Source organism: Chionomys nivalis, chromosome 7, assembly GCF_950005125.1.
Source record: "Chionomys nivalis chromosome 7, mChiNiv1.1, whole genome shotgun sequence".
Taxonomy (NCBI): Eukaryota; Metazoa; Chordata; class Mammalia; order Rodentia; family Cricetidae; genus Chionomys; species Chionomys nivalis.
This window is the reverse complement of record NC_080092.1, coordinates 49,313,003-49,335,318: the sequence shown is the minus strand read 5'-3', so window position 1 is coordinate 49,335,318 and position 22,316 is coordinate 49,313,003. Positions and strand designations below refer to the sequence as shown.

At 46.2% G+C, this 22,316-nt stretch overlaps 1 protein-coding gene across 1 annotated transcript; it reads right to left on the bottom strand.

The window, feature by feature from the left end:
- Window positions 1–2,466: 2,466 nt before the first annotated feature.
- Dhrs7c (dehydrogenase/reductase 7C) lies at window positions 2,467–18,075 on the bottom strand. The gene is made up of 7 exons (XM_057776005.1): window positions 17,946–18,075; window positions 17,582–17,741; window positions 8,270–8,382; window positions 6,583–6,793; window positions 4,650–4,742; window positions 3,480–3,635; window positions 2,467–2,749 (listed from the first exon to the last, which is right to left on the bottom strand). The coding sequence occupies exons 2-7, from the start codon at window positions 17,733–17,735 to the stop codon at window positions 2,541–2,543; spliced, it is 936 nt and encodes a 311-aa protein (XP_057631988.1). The 5' UTR covers window positions 17,736–17,741; window positions 17,946–18,075; the 3' UTR covers window positions 2,467–2,540.
- Window positions 18,076–22,316: the final 4,241 nt, after the last annotated feature.

The following is a 22,316-nucleotide window of genomic DNA, read 5'->3' as shown; positions in this document are numbered from 1 at the left end:
CCACCATTCACCAACAGCTAGGGGAACCCACTGCTGTTTCCACACGGGCCAGGCTTGGGGGGACACCGAGATGCGTCCGACACAGGATCTGCTGGGGGCACATAGAACCTGAGCTCAGCCATCGTGAACGTGTGTGGTCTTTTCACTGCCATGTCCTGGCGTGAAAAACCAAGAGTCCAAGCAGTGTCTTGTTTCCCACAGGTTCTACTCTTCCCAGAGAAGGGCCCAAGCGCTAAAAGAGGTTGGGAATTGTGACTGACTTATCTGTTTCTTTGTGCTTTCCTACTTAATGCACTTTTAAAGGGTTTTTACGGATTTGGGGCAGGGAGAAATGACAAGAAAGCTCACAGCATGGAATTGAGAGCTGTTTCAATTTCTTCAGTGTCTTGAGATAGCCACTGTGTGGTCTGGGGCAGCCCTGCTACCTAGGTCCTTTACAGCATTCATTCATTCTCTATCTCTGGGGCTAAGTACAGGCCACCCTTGTTCTTCCCTGAGCAACAGCTGCAGCAGACAGAACATGGATACCCTTAGTTTCCCCATCTGTGATATGGAACGCCAGTCATTCCAGGGAACCTAGGCAGAGAGGAGGGCCATGTACACGCTATTGTGAATAGGACGCATGGACTCTTGTTGCTGTGGTTTGTGGGAGTTCTGTGAAGGGTTTTGTGAAATGTGTTTGGAGCAACAGTGACACCTTGTGGTCATTCCTCACATTGCAGACCATGTCCATTTCCACCACACCTCTTGTTTCTTCTCTACCCCGCTAACATTTCATTTATTTATTTATTTATTTATTTATTTATTTATTTATTTATTTATTTATTTATTTATTTATTTATTTATGTGTCCAGTGTTTCAATATTAATGTCGGAGGTATTTATTGATTATGATGGTGATATATACCACTCTGATAGGGTGGCAGAGTGTCACCTGAGAGCAACAAGTTGCATCCCGAGGGCGATGGTGGACAGGACTTTTGATTATGGGTTTTTTTGGTTCTTTCGAGACAGGGTTTCTCTGTAGCTATGGAGCCTGTCCTGGAACTAGCTCTTGGAGACCAGGCTGGCCTCGAACTCACAAAGATCTGCCTATCTCTGCCTCCCGAGTGCTGGGATTAAAGGCGTGCGCCACCACCGCCCGGCTTGATTATGGGTTTCTTGGGGACAGTCAACCTTTCTAGGTCTACCCAAGGCTCTGGAATCCCTGGCCAGCTGGCAGAGGATGATAGAGCAAATTCACATGCATGGGAGGGTCGGTCCTTTTTCCTTCCAGTTGATCTCGCTGGCTTGCTTCAGGGGAATCTGGAAGAGCAGCAAGTGCTCTTAATCACCAAGTCATCTCCCCAGTCCATGATTTTGCTTTTTAAGAGAAGATTTACACGCACGCATCTGTCTAGCTTTATATGCTAAGTTCGAAATGTGACAGATCTGGGGAATGTAGCAGTCTTTCATCTATAAATATTAGAAGGTTTGGGTCGCTGGTTACAATGTTAGTGCCAAACCTTATGCCTGTACTTCTTAAGAGTCCACGAATTGTTTGCCATCTGCATCAGCAGAGCAGGGAGGTGGTGCTTTAGAATAGGGTTTCGTTCTGAGAGAGCCTGGAAGACGGATGCCTGGGGGCAGAAGATGTTAGCAGCCACTGAGGATCTGAGAAACTGGCTGTTTGTGGCTACATCCCAACTGGGGAAGGGCTGAACTGTGCTTCCAATGAGGGGTGCTTGTAATAATTTTCAGCTAAGCTTAATAAGTATATTATGATGTAATATTTTGTATAACATAAGCATATTCTTACATATGTGTTCACAACATTTATGTTTATGTGTAATGTATGATATATAATATAATTTATACATCACATAACATACCAAGTTAAATATTAACACACAACAATTATATTAATATTAGTCATTATTAATGACATAATTTAGTTTTATATATTTATATAAGTTGTGTGCTATATTTATATAATATATAAAATGTTAACAAATTAGTAATTTACATTCCTATAATATATTCCTATAATATGCTTATATAGTAATGTTTAAATTACTCTCAATTAAATAAAACTTAAAATTCAATTTGTCCTACATGGTTGGTGGCTGCTTATTGACTGATCAAGGGCTGTTTCCATCCTTCAGGAAGTCAACTGGGAAATGCTGTCCTAAAGGGTTGAGCTGTGCTGTGGACCGGGCCTATTCCCCTGTCCGAGATAGTGGCAGTTTTCTGGGCAAACCAGAGGCCATAGCGTGTTTGGATAATGTGATGATTTGATTCACTCCAGCTCCTACGCTCCTGCTCAGTTGTCACTTCACAAAGCAGAGAAACTTCTAGAAATGTGCCCCCAATTTTGTGTGGTAGACACTCAGAGACCCCGCAGCTCTGGGGTGTGGGAGGGTGAGAGCCTTGTGCAGGGGAACTAGTGGGTTTTGGCTTGTGTTCTGTACGGGGCACCACTGGAGGCAGAGGACAGACGAGCCCGCACCAGCTAGGAAAGCCTTTATTCCCCTTCAGTGACCCCTTTGGCCACGCTCACAGTTAACCTTCTTCTGGGACATTGAGCTTCTCCTTCACCCCACAGGCCACCACAGCGAAGAAGAACTCCGGGAAGAAGGTTCGGATGAACACGGCGGCCTTGGGAATCGGGTTGGCCATGAACACTTCTTGCTTCTTTCTCCGCACTGTGCGCATCACTTCCTCGGCCACCTCTACCGGGTGAACGCCATAGGTCAACTTCCTGCAAAAGACTGAGAGCAAGGGCGGGGCGGCTGCAGCCAGTTCAGATCCCCGACTACGAAGATGCTCGTGTGCACCTTTAATGTCATGGCTGCCTGACACTCTGCTGTCCTCCTGCCTGACCCCGGGAAAGGCGCTTCACCCTCCAGCCTTTGCTGCTGCTTCGTTTGCTGCCTCATTTCCTCCTTGGCGCCTTCATAGTGGAGGGGATGGGAACAAGCTTGGGCAATAAGAAGGTCAAGGAGGGCCTATCATTTGTGATGGCGCTTGCTTAGGGCCGCTGGCGCCCCCTGCTCTGTCCTCCAGCCCAGGTCGCGTTGATGTCTCATTGCAGACCTGGAGCTTTTGAGTATTCTAAAATAATGTGCTCTGGGCTGTTGGGCTAGAACCTTCTTCCCTGTTTTCTAAAGGGAAAACGGGGCCTGGCTCTATAAAGGGCCTGCCTCTAAGCTGTAGCAGAGGCAAGCCTGAGGTACCGGCAGTTCTGGCTGGAAAGGCTTAGGCTCCATTCAGAGCTGCCTCCTCAGGACTAGGTAGCCCGGTGGTTGTTAAAGATCACGTGCCCGTTGTTAGGTCTGGGAAAAGCTGCGAAGCAGGTGTGTGTCTCGCTCAGCCCTGTCAGGGTCTGCTGGGTGCAGCTTGGGTGTGCTCTCTACCTGGTACCTCAGGCCCAAAGGTTGAGTTCCTGTAGAAGGAGCTGTGGGCCGCTTCCCGCCGCCCGGTTCTCCTCTCAAATCTTACGTTTACAAATGGACGACTCCCAGTTTCTTTGCTCAGGATAAGCACGGTAGGAGCGGATGAAAGTCGGGCTCACAGTGCTGACCACAACGTCGTACTCTTCAACCTCAGCTCGGAGGCAGTCAAAGAAACCCATGACGGCGTGCTTGGAGGCTGCATCTGGAAGAAAGAGCAGCCAGAGATGGGTACAGGAAGCGCTCCGACCCTGCTGCTCTGGGGTTCCACTGTCAACCAGAGGGGGACACTCATTTTCCTCCCAGTTCGGAGTGGAAAGGGCCCTGCAAGCTTCCTGGGTTAAACTGTTACAGCCAATCCATCCACTATCTCACTGGATCTCTGCTCCTGTTGTGTGGCAGCTGGCTGTCTCCTTAGTTTACATCAGCCCTCGGGATCTCCGGGTTCCCCAACCAGAAACTGAAATACTCAGGAAAAGAATTGCATGTTCCCTCAACAGGTATTAGGTATTCTGTGCAACCCAGAGATGTTGGAAAGAATGGGAGAGGGTGCACACGGGTTCTAAGCAAATTCCATTTGTAGGGTGTCCTAGAACAACCACTGTTACCATGGATACTGAGAGACCGCTGTACACTGACTGAAGAGACAGACGAGCCATTATGCCCACTCTATGAAGAGTTTAGGGGGATGCTGAGAGGTCTTGTGATGACGCTAGGTTCCACAGCCAAAGGTGGAAAAGCACCGACTAGAATCCTGACCTCCTATCCCCTACGACTCCGTAGGACCACCCTCAGAACTCGCAGGAGGCCAGTTCTGTATTCGTGAAAATAAGGACGTTTAAACCAAAGCTACTTCTTCACATCACCAAGAGGGCTAAAGTCAAGATGGAGGAAGCACCCTTCTCTGAGGATGCAGAGGTGGCTAATATATGAGCTAGGGCTAAACATCTGTGTAAGGGTGCGACCTTTGCCCACAGTGTCATGTTGAAACGGCATGTCTTTCCACCTGTGGGAACGCACTTTGAGAGGAGAGGAACCTTGCCTGTAGTATCCCCAAATCAGGGAACTGCGACATGAAAGAAATCCCAGCAGACCCATCTCATCTCTGGATGCGATATCCCTTATCCCATACAATCCTGCATCTAGTCTAGACATGACGATGCTTGCTCTGATACAAATCCCACAGCAAGGACGCCCCTCTTTTATCTTAGTGACTTACAAGCTGTGCGGAATGGGATCCCAAACTTCGCCTGGATGTTGTTTACTAACACGATCTGGCCCGTTCTCCTGGAGATCATGTTGGGAAGTAGAACTGGAAAATACAAGGAGTCCCAGTTAGAAATCTGAGCTAGGCAGGCAGCAGAGGCGGATCCCCACCGTCACCCCCTTTGTTAGCCATGGCTCTGCTACTCTTTGTCTTTTAGATGGCAAGGGACAGAGATGGAGTGGTTCCAGGAAGTTACTGACCCTGTGCTTCCCAGGGACCAGTTGACTGGCACATTGCTGCCTGATTTGTATGACCCACGAGTGTACGAGTTAAGTGACACAGAATTTGATAGTAGGTAAGCTCTCCTCCAGCACACACCCTTTCTACTCTCTCTTCTCTTCCTTCCCCCTTCTCTCCTACTCCCCTTTCTCCCCTCCCTCCCCCCCTTTCCTATTTTTCCACTTCATCCTCCTCCAGTCGGGGTCGTTGCTACACACAGCTTGGAGGTCATCTTCTCACTGCCCTGATTACTTCAACAAGACAGTTTCTGGTTGGTCCTAATAGGTCTCTCCTGCTATTTTGAGATAAGATCTCTGTATATATAGCCAAGGCTGGCCTGGAATTTGCTGCATAGCTCAGATAGGCTTTGAACTTGTAATCCACCTGCCTGAGCCTCCCACTGCTGGAATTACATGTGTTCACCACTATGCCCAGCCTCCAGTTTGTCTTTAAGTCCTCTTTTGCAGGTGTTAATCATTTAATAAAGAACAGGAAGAACAAGTGTCCTCTAAGCTGTCAGGGAGGATGTACTTGCTTAGTTCCTTAGGTGGCTTCCTGTGGACGATGCATGAAAGGTGTTTAGTGTATGCTGTTATGATAAAGATTTCTCCCTTATGCAGATTTAATATAAAGTGAAGAAATGTGGAGAGAAAGATGGTAAGAAAGTAAACAAAGCTGGCAGAATGGAAAGAGGGCCAAAGGAAACGGAGTGCTTAGTTTCGGAGTCCAGTCATGTGTGTCCCCCGCCCCCGCCTTAGAGAAGAGCAAAGGGAGGCCCAGTGCTCCCATCAGACTCTGGGCCCTCAGCATGTTTTGACAGTCCTACCCAGAAGGAACCAGCTGTGATGGTTATTTGTAGTTGTTAATTTGATTATGTCTGAAGTTAACTAAAATACAAGTGGCTGGGTATAACTGTGAGGGATTTTTTTTCCTTAAAATCATTAAATATTTTGCAGCAGGAAGATCCACCTTTAATGTGGGCCACACCTGGTGGCTCACCTGTGCATGCACATGTAGAGGCCAGAGGTTGACTTTGGGTGTTGTCTTTGTTTCATATTTTTTGAGACAGGATCTGTCACTGAACCTGGATCTTGCTATTTTGACTAAACTGGCTAGCTAGGAAACTCCCTGGATCTTCTTATCTTTCTCCTGCCCCGAGCTGAGCTTACAGTCATGTTCCACCATACCCAGCTCTTATGTTGGGCTGAGAATCTGGTCCTCATGCTTGTATTGGACTAGCACTTCACCCTCTGAGCCATCTCCCAGCTCCGCCTTCCTCATTTCTGAACACAGAACTTTTGACAGACTGTCATGGTCAATGAAGAACTACTGTAAGGCCTATGTAGCAAAATGTAGGCAAAAGCTGAAGACAGTGGTCCAGAGAGACAGACTCACAGGGGAGCTACGGATTGGGTACAAAGAGAGAGGAACCAGGCAGAATGAGGATGAGGAACAGAGTTTCACAGTGAAGTGAGAATAGACCTGCAAGACACTTCCTTTCGTGACAACATTTACAGGGGGACCTGAAAACTTTCAGCGCTCAAATTCCGAGCTTTCTTGGGTTGAAGAGTTCTGTTTAGAACCAGATGGCCACCTGGTGGCACCACAGGTCTTTGCATAGCATCTGGTGGCACATAGACCCTGAGAAAAATGAGCCTCGCAGGACCTTTGGTGAAGGTGATGGGTCCAAAGTAATTGGCATCCATGATCTTCTTGTCGAGCTCCAGGGCAATCTTATGGGCAGGCCCCTTCACCTTCACGCTGGCATTGTTGATGAGGATGTCCACGCAGCCGTAGCAGTCGAGGACCTCCTTGGCCACATCCTGAACACAGCTGATGTCTGAGAGATCCAAGAGGACCAGCTTTGGGGTGAAAGTCTGCGGGAGCAAGAAGAGAATCTGGACATGTTTGGGATCACCTCCTTGGGGATGTTGGGGGCCCTCAGTCAAACGACTTCTCTTCTGGGAATTCAAAGTTATAGACTAATTAGAGAAACAAACCAAGGCAAAGCGGAAGACATAAAATAACTCTGGGATGAAGGAGATTGCTGGAGAATCTTGTTTTGGAGATTAGGGTCACAGTTAAGTGTGGATAAGCCGTTGTAAGTCTGAACCCATGGCCAGGGCCCCTCAGCTGACCCAATCATTCTTGTCAACCAGGTGACCCCTTGGAGATGATGAACTGGCTCTGGTGTTGGCATCACAACTTTGAACACTGCCGTATTCCTCTTTGAAATTGTTTCCCCATTTGGTTTATAAGTTACTAGAAAATTTAGCTCAGCAGCTGGCAGCCACCCCTTGCTTTGCATCAAAATGATATATTCCACACGGCGGTTTTGAAGCATCTATTGGATGCTAGGTGCTGTACTCAGCTCTGGACAACTGCCGTCCTTAAGATACTACAGGTTTAGAAGTAAAGATGGCTAAGCAAGGGCTCGAAAAAGTTTGGTCCTGCCTCAACTTAATGTGCTAGGCTTTGTTGTCTCCCTTGGGAGGCCTTACCCTTTGGGAGGAGTGGATGTGGATGGACTTGAAGGGAGGTGGGGGGAGGGGTGGGAGGGAGAACTGCGGTTAGAATGTAAAATGAATAATTAAAAAAAAGAAGCAAAGATGGGGATGGGGCTTGATAGTACCCTGGAGCCAGTGCAATTTCTGGGCAAATGTTAGTTCTGACACACACTCTTGAAGAGAAGGTTCCCATTGTGGGTCAGATTTGTTTGGAAAACAGTCACTGATCCCCAAGTTCTTTTGGGTGATACACACTCACATATCAAAGGATCTGAAAAGACAAGCTGGACAGAGCTCACTCTTCCCCACACAACTTGGTTTTTACTGAAATCCTTATAACGTTCCCCCAAATTCTCCCTGTAGCATTCTGTGTGATTCTAATTGATCCAAATCAAGTCAATTCCTTCGAGCTGTTTGCAAATACCAACTTTAATCTCAGGAGGAAGGGTTGGATTTTCTTTCTGAAGAGTACTGAAGGCAACACCTATAACCTGGGTGACTTACAAGGGGAGTTCCTTGATTTCTTTGATGCTACTGTCCCTTGTGTTGTTTGCTTGTTTTAACATCAGCCATATTTGTTATCATAACCCACAGCTGGGACACTTGGGGCACTCACTATCTACATTTTTTTCCGAGTTTGACTCACATAAACTCAGGGAATTAGTGCCAAAATTTTCCCACGATAAACGATCAAACAAGCCATCGCCTTTTGTTGGACAGACAGGCCTCTGTCTGGGCCAGTGCTATCGACTGGTTTCTCCAAAGCCACTGTCACATTTCCCCAGAACTGCTTATTAGCAATGGTGGAGGCTCAGGATGTCTCAGGCTATCTGGAGAGGGCCTTACCTTGCTGGGGTCAGCCGCACTGGTCAAGGCAGCATAGAGGCTCTCCAGTCCCTCCCAGTTCTTCCCACAGAGCACCAGTCTCGCCCCACCTGCATGGAACACCCGAGCGCACTCTGTGGAGAAGAGGGAAGGGAGGCAGGGTGTACTGAATGAACAGAGCCATAGAAGGGACTTCCCCTCTGTCGTCAAAAGACCCCAATATCACCCGTCACTACAAGGTTCTCCTTCTGGGGCATCATTTCATTTGATCCCCTCCTCAGGCTAGGTGTTTTAGAGGTGCTGAGGATTGAACCCCGACCTTGCATGTGTTTAGGGATTGCTCTAGCACTGAGCTGTATGTACCCTAGGCTAGGCTGGTCTGTTTGTGTGTTGTATTTCTAGTCTCAGCTTGGTTGCTTCCCTGAATCTACTCTGAAAAGAAAAAAGGGAAGAGATAGATATGATAAAAGGATAGATTATTGAATCTGCTTTTAAAAAGCAACTGCTAGTTTTAAATGTTTTACATTAGATTGGGCTTTTGTATATTGTATACAAATTTTGTGTATTGATACAAATTTGAGATTAATTTTATTACAACATGCTGTACATGCATTTCTAGTCTTATTTAAGGTATTATACCTGTATAACTCATTTAACAATGTAATGCAAATTTCTAGTCTTTGAAAATCATTATTACCAACTGTTTAGGATAATAAGGAAATGCAGGTTAGTAGTCAATCACCTAGTATAATCCAACTAGTAGTCACATAAGGTCAATCAAAGATATATTTCAGATAGACAGGTCATCTTCTAACACTCCAGAGATCTATAGAATATGGCCTTTAAGATGTTTTAATAACTACGTTCTCCTTTTTTATGACAATGAGAAATGTCTGCTCCTGGCAGCATCAGTCTATTCCAGAGACGATAATTATTATAATAATTATAATAATAATATATTATATAATAATAATAATAATAACTCCACATGGATTTTACTTTCTTTGTGGCAAAAGTAAGCTACTGGGCAAGAAAAAGCCTTTGCCTCCACTGCTGACAGTATACCATTCTAATTGGACAAGGAGGGCACAAAAGAAAGTGACTTCCAAACATTATTGTGTCCATGCAGAGGCCTGGCAGCAACAGAAGGAACAGCACAGGTTGGCCTTTCTGACAGTTGATTGGGAGCATAGGTTACAGAGTGTGGGGCTATAAGGAAGGGTTATCAGCTCTAGAAGAATTTCCATACAGATTCTACATTGACATTTAGCTAAGGAAGGGATTGATGTGGGATTCCCCTCTGTATGCTGTGAATATGTTTTATTACCATTGGTTAATAAAGAAGCTGCTTTGGCCTATTGCAGGGCAGAATATAACTAAGCGGGGGTGGGGAAGAACTAAACTGAAGGCAAGGAGAAAAAAGGCAGAGTCAGGCAGATGCCATTTTGCTGCTAAAGGAGAAAGATGCCAGAACATTACCAGTAAGCCACAGCCTTGTGGCAATACATAGATTAATAGAAATATGCTAATTTAAGGTGTAAGAGATAGCTAGGAATATGCCTGAGCCATTGGCCAAGCAGTGTTGTAATTGATATAGTTTCTGTGTGATTATTCAGGTCTGGGTGACTGTCTCATCTTTGGCTGCGGTTGTCTTCATATGCTAATGAGGTCTACTCACAGCAGGGAGTAGCAGCCTCTGCTTTGCTAGGTAGATCTGAGGATGAACATTCCTTCCTATACTGAATGGAGAGAGTCACTAGCCTTTGAGACCACAGTCGACGAGGTAAGATATTGGTAAGTCCTACCATGTCTGTTTCGATCAAATACCACTCAGCCCTCCACATTTTCTCTGTGGATGGAGACTTTAGTTAAGGCTTTCTGCTCACAGGGCCACTCTACACAAGAACTACAGGCAACTCAGTAAAGCTGGGAGTGGGAGAGATGGTGCTCCCTAGAGAAGAGCACACCAATTGATTGTCCAGTGCCAAATGGCCAGCCCTGAAAACATACATACAAGTAATAGTATATGAGCACAACAGGTTATAGTTATATACATGTATATACAAATACATGCTTATAATAACAATTAATGAAAAAAGAGGCCATGAATTTGAAAAGGAGTGGGCGGGGCACATGGGAGGTCTTGGAGGAAGGAAAGGGAATGGGAAATGTAATTAAATTACAATCTCAAAAATAAACGAAAAGACAGAAAATGTTGACTTTGCTTTATGTTTCACTCTGAACTAATTACTTACTAATCCAATATAGGATTTTCCTTAATTTTTCAAAACATTTATTTATTTATTATTGTATATGTTTGTATGTTTTGGTATGCACATGCCAAGGTAGATATATAGAGATCAAAGGAAAGCCTGTGGGAGTCTGTTATCTCCTTCCACCATATGGGTCCCAGGGATGGAACTCAGGTCACCATACTTGGTGACACGCATCTTTATCTACTGAGTCATCCCTAGCAATAGCTGACAGGCATACGACATTCATGGCTAACAATAATCCTGACACTTTAAAACAAAGAAAGCTCATGTGTTTGGACAGTTTCTTTGTCCTAGGCATCATTGGGGAGACATCCTTGCATTTGCTCAGCTAATTCTTACTATGGCCATGGGAGGTACTAGCTTAGGCTGGGTCTCTGGGGTGATTTGAATGGGAATGACCCCCACAGACCCATGTGTTTGAATGCTTGGTCACCAGGGAGTGGCACTATTAGGAGGTGTGGCCTTGTAGGAGTAGGTGTGACCTTGTTGGAGGAAGTGTGTCACTGGGGGTGGCCTTTGAAGTTTCAAATTCTTAATCTAGGTCCAGTGTCTTTTTCTTCTTGTTGTCTTCTGATCTGGATGCTGAACTCTTGGCTCCTTCTCCAGCACCATGTCTGCCTGCTTGCTGGTGTGTTTTCCACCATGACCATAATGAACTAAATCTCTGAACTGTAAGCCAGGCCAAATTAAATGTTTCCTTGTAAGAGTTGCCATGGCCATGGTGTCTCTTCAAAGTAACAGAACTCTTAAGACAGCCTTCTAAAGCAGGAGCTGGCACAAAGGGCTGGCTGTCTCAGTTGCATGTGAGATGACCAGCCTTTGCATGCTTGTATCCATGAGATACTGGCTGCATTATCTCCTCTTGGAGGAAGTTCCTAGATGGTAGTACTATAAAGTTGTCAAAACTAAAGCAGTTCTGACGCAGGTAAGAAGTATTGGTAAAAATGGAGCCAGGTATTGATGAAAATTTAGTACCCATATGGTAAAGTTAATATATTGAACTAGTGGGAGAAGAATATGTTACTTAAAAAAATACTTGGGGGGCGGATGAGACGGCTCAGTTAAAAGAGGGTACCACTCTTGTGGGGGATCTGAGTTCTCAACACCCATGTCAGCTTGTCACCTGCAATGCCAGCTCTGGGAGATCAGATGCCCTCTTCTGATGCCCTCTAAGGGCACTGTACACACATGCATATATTGTAGTACACACACATACACTTAATGACAATAAAACAAATCTTTAAAAAATATTTGGATGCCTATTTGGGAGATATAAAGCTAGATGCAACATATTATAACGTACTAAATAGTTAAATGAAAAACAAGAATCACAAAAGAGCTAGAGATTTATCTGCTCTCTTCTACTGAAGAAGGTCTTCTGAGCATGCCTAAAAGAAACAAATTGTATCAGAATTAATTTATGGATTTTATCGTTAAATTTTTTTTACAGCAAAGACATAAATAAAGCACAAACAAATTAAGAAAAGTATTTATAACCTGTGTGTCAGCAAAGGGCTTATTTATTTGATGTGAAAAGGACTTTTACAAATAAGAAGGACCAACTGGGAAAAAGAAAAAAACACAGTTAATGAACAGAAGATTAAGAGTCTATACCCAGGGCAGGATAAAGAGATGCAATTTAAGCCACACACTAATTTTAATCCATCAGTTAATGAAGGACAAAACAGATCGTATTTTAGTGAGATGTAAGCAGTGGGTTTGTCCCACACTCACTCCAGTGTGTTTATGAACTGCTACAGGTTTTGGAAGAAGAACTTGACTATGTCCTTCAAAGGACTTTGATACATCAATTTCATTTGTGGGTATTTATTCTGAAGCAATCGTTACGAATGTCTGCATGGACACAGTTGTAACATTGCTTATCTCAATACCATGACCAACCGTAAAACACTGGAAGTTATTGTAAATGTCTCCTATAATAATAAGGTGGGTTAAGTCAACTACAGGTACATCTAGAGAGAAGATTTTAAACCCTTAAAACTGATTTTACAAAAATGAATTTGTTGCCATGAAAAGGAATTCATATTAAATAAGTTTAAAAGGTAGAAGCTTTAGAAGCAGCTTATCAGGGGCCGGAGAGATGGCTGAGTAGCCAGAGCACTTACTACTCTTGCAGAGGACCTGAGTTCAGTTCCCAGCACCCACTTTGGGCTCATAAATGCTTGTAGCTCCAGCTTTGGGGAGTATGACGCCCTCTGCTGGCCTCCTGGCTTATCTGTGCTCACATGCACACATCCACACACAGACACAGAAATCAATCTTGTTGTAGAGGTGTCAAATACAACACTACAACTTGATTGTGTGTGTGTTTGTGTGCAAAGCGGGGTAGTACTGTGTATATGTATTGATAACAAGGCGATAGGTTGGACATTTCAGAGGCACTAAGATACAATAGATACAAAATTTCAAAATTAGTTGCTAGTCCAAGATGCATGCTTTCAGAAGAAATCACCGCTTTATTAAATTCATTCCTTTCACCCTAAAATAACACACAAACAGATGGAGGAGGAGAAGGAGGGGCAGGAGTAGAGGACTCAGGAGTCAGGCTCTCACTGGATGTCAGTATGAGCGTTTGGCCACAGGCCAGACTCTGGATGTTCTTCCTGCCCATCTCCTCCAGGACAGAAGACATCTGTGGGTCCCTGGAATGGTTTGCTAAGAGTTCCCTGCAGCTGGTAATCCAGACCAGACTGGTCTCTATGGCGTTGCCTACCCCTAGACCAGGGCTCAGGGGAAGTAGAGCCGTGGGAGAAGTCCTCATGCTCCACTTCCCAGAGGTGCAGTTGAATGTTTCGATGGAAGCCTCTGAGGGTCACAAAGGTGCCCATAATGAAAACTAAACAGCTAGGTGCCCACCTTGTTCCAGTGCTGGGGCTGAAACCAGAGACTTTGTATGTGCCAAGCAAACACATCCTTACTGAGCAATACCCCCAGCCATGTAACCTGCCCATACAGCTTGGAGTCATCTTAAAATGTGTCCCTCAGGTAAGTAGCTCCCTTGTTCTCCTCTATGTCCTTTTCTATTTCTTTATCCTTAGAAAGGTCAGAAACAATAGGAAGCTCAGGCCAGGGAGAATGGGGGTGGGGAATGGGCATACTGCTTATGAAGCAGGCCTGCTGGGGCTGGGCCATGACTGAAGGATTGTGTCTGATGTGTATTGTATATAATGTATAATGTATGTAATGTCTATAACTAGAAAGTCAGGAGACAGCCTGGCCTTTCTTTTCCTTCCAGCTGCAGGAAGAGTTTCACATCTGGGCTGGACTTCTCCAGAAAAGACTGCTTCTTGACCAACCAATCCCCACTACTGAGACGGAAGCAGTCTGGGGTTCACTTTCACTCATCCACCCCCTTTCCTAATGGTGGCATGTGTCTGCCAGATCTCACTAAGTTGTGCAGGTTGATTTTGAACTTGCAATCCTCCTACATCAGCCTCCCAAGTAGCTGAACTTATAGGTCCACACCACCAGGTTCACTTTGAAATTCGTATTTTTACTCTTGTTCTGTCATGTTTGAGACTGGGTTGCACTGCTTAGCCCAGGCTGGCTTCCAACCGAGTGATCCTCCTGCTTCAGTCTCCTGAGTGCTGAGATCGTGGGGTTGATGGTTAATCTTTTTGTCAGTTTGATTACCTTTGGAATCACCCAGGAAACTGAGGCACACCTCTAGGAGTGTGTTTCTAGGGTGTTTTTGAGAGGGACAGCTGAAGGGGACAATCACCCTGAATGTGGGTGATGCCACCCCACAGGCTGGGGGCTTGGAAGTTGGTGGAGCACCATCATTTCCGGTCTTTGCTTTCTCACTGGTGGCGATGTGAACTTAGCTCTTCTCTCTTGCCCTGATTGTCACCATGAACCGAAGCCCTGGAAGCTGTTGTTTTTATCCTGCTAGGTATTTTGGAGCAGTTCCTCTGTACTCCAATCCTTACATTTATTCATTCATTTATTTATTTTTGAGACAATATCTCGGGTAGCCCAGGCTGGTCTCAAACCTACTGCGTAGCTGAGGAGTACCTTGAATCCCAGATCCCCCTGCCTCCTCCTGCTAGAATTACAGGTGACCACATCCAGCTTTAGTCTGTCATCAGCTCGACTCAGCTCAACATTTATTCCCCCATCGAGCATCTCAACACCCACTGTGCCCTTTCCAACTAACAAACACAAACTGGGCGCTTCCTTACATATTTCTTCAGATCTCAGATGCCAAAGAGCGTAAAGCAATTTCTGATTCTGGAAATGGGGAAGTGAGACAGTGGCCCGCAGGGCTGAGATTGCCGTGGACAGGTAGGTTTCAGCACCGTTTAAAGGGGAAGAATGGAATCTCAGGAGTCATGAGAACGCAGGCTGGAACAACATCCAGTCAACTCTCCCTGAAGACCAAATCCAGGGCTTAGATATTTTCATTGACACTCTTGTTGCCGACCCAGTGGGTACAAGGTAACACTGTGGTTGACTTGTTTAGCTTGTGATGGTTTGGGGTGAAGGTTAGATGTCCAGATTTGGGCTGGGTCTGTGATTTCCCTAGTCTATAACTGCCCACAGGGTTCCCCCTGGCTCTAGGGTACCCAGGCACAGTATGGGCTTACTTTTTTCTTGCCTCGAGGTTGAAGTGAAGCAGCTGGTGTCTGGGATTGCTGTCATCAGCAGCACACGGAAAGCAGGCATTTATTTAAAGTCACACACACCCAGTATCTCATGTTACTTGTACATACTTGGACTTTATTCCTTTCTGTTTGAAACGGGGTTAAGGATAAGGCTGGGGAGGATGGGAGGTGCAGAGTGTCAGTGACATGGAATAAAAGAGAATAGTGACCAAAATCTTGACAGATTGGGCCACATTCTTCTGCAAACACCTGTAGTGTGTATTTCCTGGGGTCCTAACTTATGTGTGACCATAACCCAATGATATTAAACAAATAAGCAGGACTTTTGAAATAAATACAACATCTTCAACGACAAGATGCAGCCAACATTTCAGTATCATCTACCCAACCACAGTAGTGAACACACTCTTTCCCAGCTCTCAGGGAACAGACTACATGACAGGCCACAGCCACGCCATAGCTCTCAGGAACAGACTACATGACAGGCCACAGCCACGCCACATAGCAAACCTCGGCAAATGCAAAAGAACGGAATCATGCAGAGTTCATTCTCTGACCATACTGGAACCAAAGTGGAAATCAATTAAACCGATATCCACAAACGTATTTATCTGGGTGCCTTCCCTGATCAAATGGCCTCCAGATGTTAGTCATTCATTGTACTGGCTACAAATCCTGTCAGGAGCAATTTATGGGAATAGAGGTTTATTTAGGGCCAGGTTTGAGAGGATACATTCTGTCAGGAAGGCACAGGACTACAGCTGGGTCTGTGGTGATTGGAGGTGGCAGCCTGTGTGGGGGAGGGGAGTAGAGAAGGTATAACCTTCACAAGCCTGCACCTCATGACCTACTTCTGCCAGTCAGACCTCTCTTTCTAGACTAGTGGTTCTCAACTTTCCTAATGCTGCGACCATTTAGCAGAGTTCTCCATGTTGTGCTGACCCCCCTCAACCATAACACTATTTTCATTGCTACTTCATAATTTTGCTATTGTTATGAATCACATTGTAAATATATGTGTTTTCTGATGATCTTAGGTGACCCCATGAAAAGGTCATTTGACCGCCAAAGGGGTTGCAACCCACAGGTTGAGAACTACTGTGACCTAGACCTGAAAAATCCCACAGCTTCCAAAATAGCACTCAAAACCACGAGTCTGTAGGGGGATAGTACAGATTCAAAACAAAAATTTAAAGACATGTATTGAGTGTTTACTAGATAGGAAGCCTTGAGGTAGGCGTGGGGGTGCTAGCGTGAAGCACGCCAAGCTGATGGTGGTGAGCATGTGGAGAATGTTAGGCTGTGGGGAGGCAGGTCTCTGGGAGCACCGAAAAGGATGGAACAGGTGCGGTGTCAGGGAGGACTCCAGGGACCTGGCTTGCTCCTAGACAAGCATATTCCACTTGTCAAAAGACTGTCCCCCAGCCCATGGCTGAACAACTTCAGGTGAGGCCCTCTTCTTACTTTCCCAACAGTACCACGGTCTTGGTCTGGGCTGATGGGCAAGCTAGAGTGTCCTGGCTAGCCCTGGGGAAGACTCAGTTTTGGGTTTGTGTGTCACCCCACCTTTGGAATGCCATTCCCAACAAGCCAGGATAGCCTATTTGGCAATTGCTCCAGAGGCCGCATCTACTATGTTTATGCTTGACATCTTTACTTGCTATAGCTGACCCAAGATAAGCACTCCCTGAGATCTCTCCTAGTCTCTCAGCAGGGAAACACACCACTTCTGGAGACATCCAAGAGAACAAGCAGCAGGCTATGGAAGACACCTCAGAGACAGAGCCACAAAAGTCCTCCCAGAGTCCTACAATCAACAGAATATTTCTGTCACAAATGCCACAAACAGAAGGGCCCAGAAGACTGTTTTACATAGGGATTACCAATGACAATGCCCTCAAGTCCAGGAAGTGAGATAGTGGGGAGCGGCGGCTGTGTGTGATGGAGAGTGTGACACACGGAGGAGGGTGCACTCTGTGGGAAATATATTCAACATGACCACTTCTAGCAAGTCCAAGTCCCACCCATGTGCACATTCCAAAGTGGAGACCGCTGTTATCCTCCGTCTATGCATGGGACATTGCGGTCATATAGGTGAAGGTACCTGCTAGTGAAGTACTGGAACCAGGATTGGAACCCTAGCCTGACCTCTTATCCAGCATGCAGCCCCAACTAAGGACTCGGCATTTCAAGATTTCTGCAAACTCCTGAAGCAATCAAACCCAATACGTTGCTAGCACCAAGCTTGAGTTGGCAACCCTGGGGATTCTGACCCGGGTCATTCACCAGGCAAGAAAGTTTGGGTCTCTCAAAGAGAAGAGCCCTGTTGGGCTGACTCCTCCTCCCTAGCAGTAGGTGTGCCCCACACCGTTCTGCCTCCACAGGTCCCTTGTGGACAGAGATGGCCACACACCCAGGGGAAGCCAGCTTACCTTTTCCCAGTCCTGAGATGGCGTCCGCGATGACCACCACTTTGTTCTGCACAGCAGACTTCGACCACAGCCTGGACGCTTCCTGGTAAATGAAGAGCAGGCCACTGATGGCCAGCAGCAGCAGAGGCAGCATCAGGACAGCCATGATCCCCATCTTGCTCTGCAGGACAGCAGGGTGACAATTGGCTTTGCAGAGGTCCTGATTGCAACACCCAGGGCAGGGAAAGGTTCAGGCTCACAGCCTTCATTCCCACCAAGGCCAGTTCCAGGGAACTGGGTTCTGCAAGCTCCTGGGAGGTTCTTCCCAGATGAACAGCAAGGACTGTGTGAATCCCCAAAAGCCCAGCAAATAGAAATTACTCACGGTGTCTCACACTGGAGGCGTTCAGGGGGCCTGCCCTCCCCTAAGGCTAATTACAAGTTTAATTAAAATGGGTCTGCATTTTTGGAAGGAAATCCATGTGTTAAGGCCACTTGCTTGGGCCCTAATGGCTATTTATAGCTCTCAGTTGCACTAAAGGGCTTTTCAGGGTAAATATAGTGTCTATGCTGATATTCAGGGACACATGCTGGCCGGGTCTGATTTCAGAATTCTTGCCAAGATTTTTAAAGCCTTGCTGGCTGGAGGGACCGTTAGCGTTTCCTCTGCAGTTTGGGCTGAGAGTCAGGGGTCAGTCCCTGGGATTGTCAGCATAAATGCCTGTGTCTTTCTTTCCTCTACTGAGTGAGCACTTGCAGGTGGCTCAGACCTAGGTGGGCACTGAGCCATCTGGCTGTCCCTGACTGGGGGTGGGGGATGGGGACAAGAAACAAAAAAAAGCTGGTGAGTAGAATGGAACCTGCTACCAAGACCCCATACAGGAGCGGGGCACGAAAGAGTACTGTGTGGAGAGCCTTTGCGAGGCTCCAGCTCCCTTTCTCTAAAATGGGTAGTTTTATTTTGCAGGTCTGTTGGTGGCACAAAATAAGATCCCACCTATCTAGAACCTGGTATAGACTCCGAGCCTCCAGGAGGTAACCGTTGCTACCTTTTATGATTAAATATCCAAGATGTTAAATAATTTAACTATATAAGGAACTCAGCATGGCTAAAACCATCAAAAGTCCAAGGCCCGCCCCAGCATCCTGTCTGCTGTGCTTTAAGGTATACTCTTATTATTTATATGTACACATTTATATGTATGTGTGCGTCTATGTGAGTGTATAACATGTTTGTGGGTGCCTGTGGAGGCCGGAAGAGGGTATTAGATCCACTCTGATCCCCTGGTTACAGGTGGTTGTGAGCCATCTGACCTGGACTCTGGGAACCAAACTTGGGTTCTCTGCAAGAGTAGCAAGAACTCTTAAACGCTGAGCCATTTTCTCAGGCAAGACAGGGTTTCTCTGTAGCTTTGGCTGTCCTAGAACTAGCTCTTGTAGACCAGGCTGGCCTCAAACTCACAGAGATCCTCCTGCCTCTGCCTCCCGAGTGCTGGGATTAAAGGTGTGTGCCACCACTGCCCCAAAAATGCTTCATATTCTTATGAGCCAAAGAAAGGGCACTGCATTGCAATCTAGACATTAAGAAGGATGGATGGTAGCTAGCATTAGAGAGGCAGTCACATAGCCATAGAGTCTAAGACAAGGGGTTGAGGGCACAGACAGGTTTGTCAGTATGGAACCCACTAGGGAAGGTTAGGCAGGACATCCATCTGGGGGCTGTCACAAGTAGGCAGGAGAGCCATGCGATCTGAGTAAGAGCTTTGAAGGGACATATCTGAAGACCGAGCTCTGGAGCACTTGGATATTTAGAGGGTTGGGACTGGAAGAGGACTTAGCAAAGGGCAAGAAGAAGAGTGGCCAGTGTTCTGCTAGGGACCAAGAAGCCCTGTGTCCCAGGAGCACATGAAGGCAGTCTGGGGGAAACTGCTAAATTAAACAATTAGGAAGCCACTGGCCTGAGGCTGCCTCTGTGCTATGAGTTCCTAGGTAATAAACTGGAATTGAATTCAAGAGGTTTGGGTATTGTTCTGTTTTAGTAGCAAGTGGCCAAGTTTCACCCAACCACAAACAACCAAGCTAATTGCAGTCAACTGACCAGCCCATGCCCAATAAGGCCCAACTCAATCACTGGAGCAGATCCAATGATTTTTCTATGTGCCTTCCAGGGTCACCTGTAAAAGCCTGCTGCTCTTGTGCTGGAACCGCTACGCTGAGTCTTGCCCAATTCATGAATCGTTCTTTGGTCAAGTAAGGTATTGAGGTTAATCTAGTTAATTTGCTGGATGTTTATCTTCTAACGAATTATCTCTAACTGATTATCTCTGTTAAAGACTGCCGCTTGGTCACGTGAAGATGGGGCCCAAGAAGTGACTGCACCTTTAGCCATGACTGACAGGAGCCTCTCAGGTGAAGGGCACCCTTGCATTTTCAACTCTGTAGTGGACTTACTGCCGGTGGCTCTGCAAGGCGCCGTCCCTGCCTGGTGGTTCTAGACACCCTACCCTCCCTGGACCATAAGCTTTGAAATCCACCATCTACCATATATCTTGATGTTTGGAGGTAAAATGGCTACAACTTTGAAAGATTGTCCCAGCCCAGCATGTAAGTCCTTCTACAAGTGACTGAAATATACTGGGTCCCTTCCACATTGCTTCATGGCTCTAGTGGGAAGGACAATACTGCACGTGCCCTGGTGTGAAGCCACATTCAACTATAGACGGGGGTCCCAGGGCACCCCAGTTGTGTCGGTGACAGCATCAGTTCGCTGCTTGTCAGGAGGGTGTTCTTTCTTTAACTTAATCACTGCAGGACAAACCTGGAGTTTACCAGCCAACATGCATTCTTCAGTTCACTGGGAAGCCCTCCAAGTACCTGCTTTGCCACCCTTCGCGGGAAGAAGACAGTTTGCTGAGCTTTGAAATTGTGGGGTTCTTTTTCTCTTTATTTTTGTCACACTGGCATGGAACCCAGGGCCTTGAGCATGCTAGATGAGCCTTTTACCTCTGAGCCGTACACCAACTTGGCATTTACATGTTCTAACCCAAGTGTCGAGAACAAAAACCGAGTAGTTTAGATATGTGAACATTTGGGACCATCCTGGAAAACCTGGGCTGGGAGAAGAACCCTCTTCTCAGCTATTCTCTCCTCTTTGTCCCATGCAGAAATCACACTCAGCTCTAAACTGGACTCAGAAGCTTCAGTATAAACAGTTTGTCAGGGAATCAGAACATAGTGCCCCTTGGCACTTTCCTTCGAGCCTCTCTGACCCCTTCACTTATCCACATAGAAAGTCAAGTGCCCTGCACCATGCTGGTTCCACCTGGAGAGGGTGAGGAGGGAGGGGGATGGATGGTGGCCTGCTAGGAGCCAGACTTCAGCCTGCTACATTTCATGCCTTTCTTTGGAAGTGGGGAATCTGATACAGTACAGAAAGTTAACACAAGCAGAGCAGTCCTAATGCGGAGATTGGACACTGCAAATTCAAAACCTTTCGTGTTAATGTGATACAACAGGAGGGAATACTCATCTGTGATGCTCTGTTTCATACATGACATGATTTAAATGGCAGCATGAACTCATGCTGTGTGTATAAGGGTCACATAAAACAGGAGTTTCATGTTTGGCTTGGGTCCCTTTCCCAAGACACCTCATTTTATTCGTGCAAATATTAAAACAAACAAATGAAAAATCTAAAAACCAGACAGGAACATCTCCGCTCCAGAGTGGCTAGGGATGCTCCATCGTCCTCAGAGTGCCACTGTGGAGGATCAGGGTATAAGACATGGGCAGTGGTTAGCACTTTGACTGAGTCTGGTCTATCATGAAGACTGTTTCTGTCTCTCCTTCCTGGCAGGTCTTTCTCTGGTGCAGAACCACTCCTGAGGACATTGGACATGTTTGGCAGAAGGACGGGTGTCATCATTATGAACGTAAGAAACGCTACCTTCTGCAGGTCTTTGAGATGTGGTGTATTCTGGGAGGTCACAGGTGAAGGATGAGGGATGATACGAATACTTTCATGTGCATGTATGCAATGTATATGTATCTGCTGTTCTAAACCACATTACCCTTAGCCTCACGTGCATGGTTTCTATGCTGACGGCAGGGTTAACTAGCTTGACTATTTTCCTTCTTACTGGAAACAAGACTTGACTTGTTGTACAAAATGCCTCTCATGGATTCCCTCTTAGAAATGTGCGCCCTATCTGTGGAGGCCTTCATACATGGTGGATGGCTGGTAGAGAGGGAGAGACTACGGCTGGATGGACCGGGATGTCTGGACGAGTTACTCTGGGTTGCCGGGACAGACTGGTGTCGGACAAAATTAATTGTCTGGAATCTTATTTATCCTTTTTTCTTTTTTATAAAAATGGGAGAAATGTGACACACACAACATGGGTGCACCTTGAAGACATTCTCTTATGTGAAATTAACTGGTCACAAAACACAAATATTGCACGACCTCACTTGTGTGAGGTCACCAGAGGGGCCAAATTCCTGGAGACAGTAGACTGGTGCTGTCTGCCAGGGGCTAAGGAGAGGGTGGACTAGAGTTTAATGGGCACAGGGTTCCACTAGGGGAGAGGATGACCTTCTGGGATGAATGGTGGAGATGGCTACACGTATGTAAGTGTCCTTGATGCCACTGACCTGTGCACTTGAGACGGGTAGGAAGGGAAAATCATGTGATGTACGTTAACCCAATAAAAAGGCAGAAAGGAAATGGTCTTCCCTCTTTTGAGAGACAAGAGAA

What these genes read in the sequence shown, in the direction of transcription:
- Dhrs7c (XM_057776005.1), bottom strand. Translation starts at nt 17,735, where the DNA reads ATGGGGATCATGGCTGTCCTGATGCTGCCTCTGCTGCTGCTGGCCATC. An exon ending in GATCCCATTCCGCACAGCTT is followed by an intron (nt 3,636 to 4,649) that starts GTAAGTCACTAA and finishes TCTTTCTTCCAG; the next exon opens with ATGCAGCCTCCAAGCACGCC. An exon ending in GGAGTCGTCCATTTGTAAAC is followed by an intron (nt 2,750 to 3,479) that starts GTAAGATTTGAG and finishes CCTTGCTCTCAG; the next exon opens with TCTTTTGCAGGAAGTTGACC.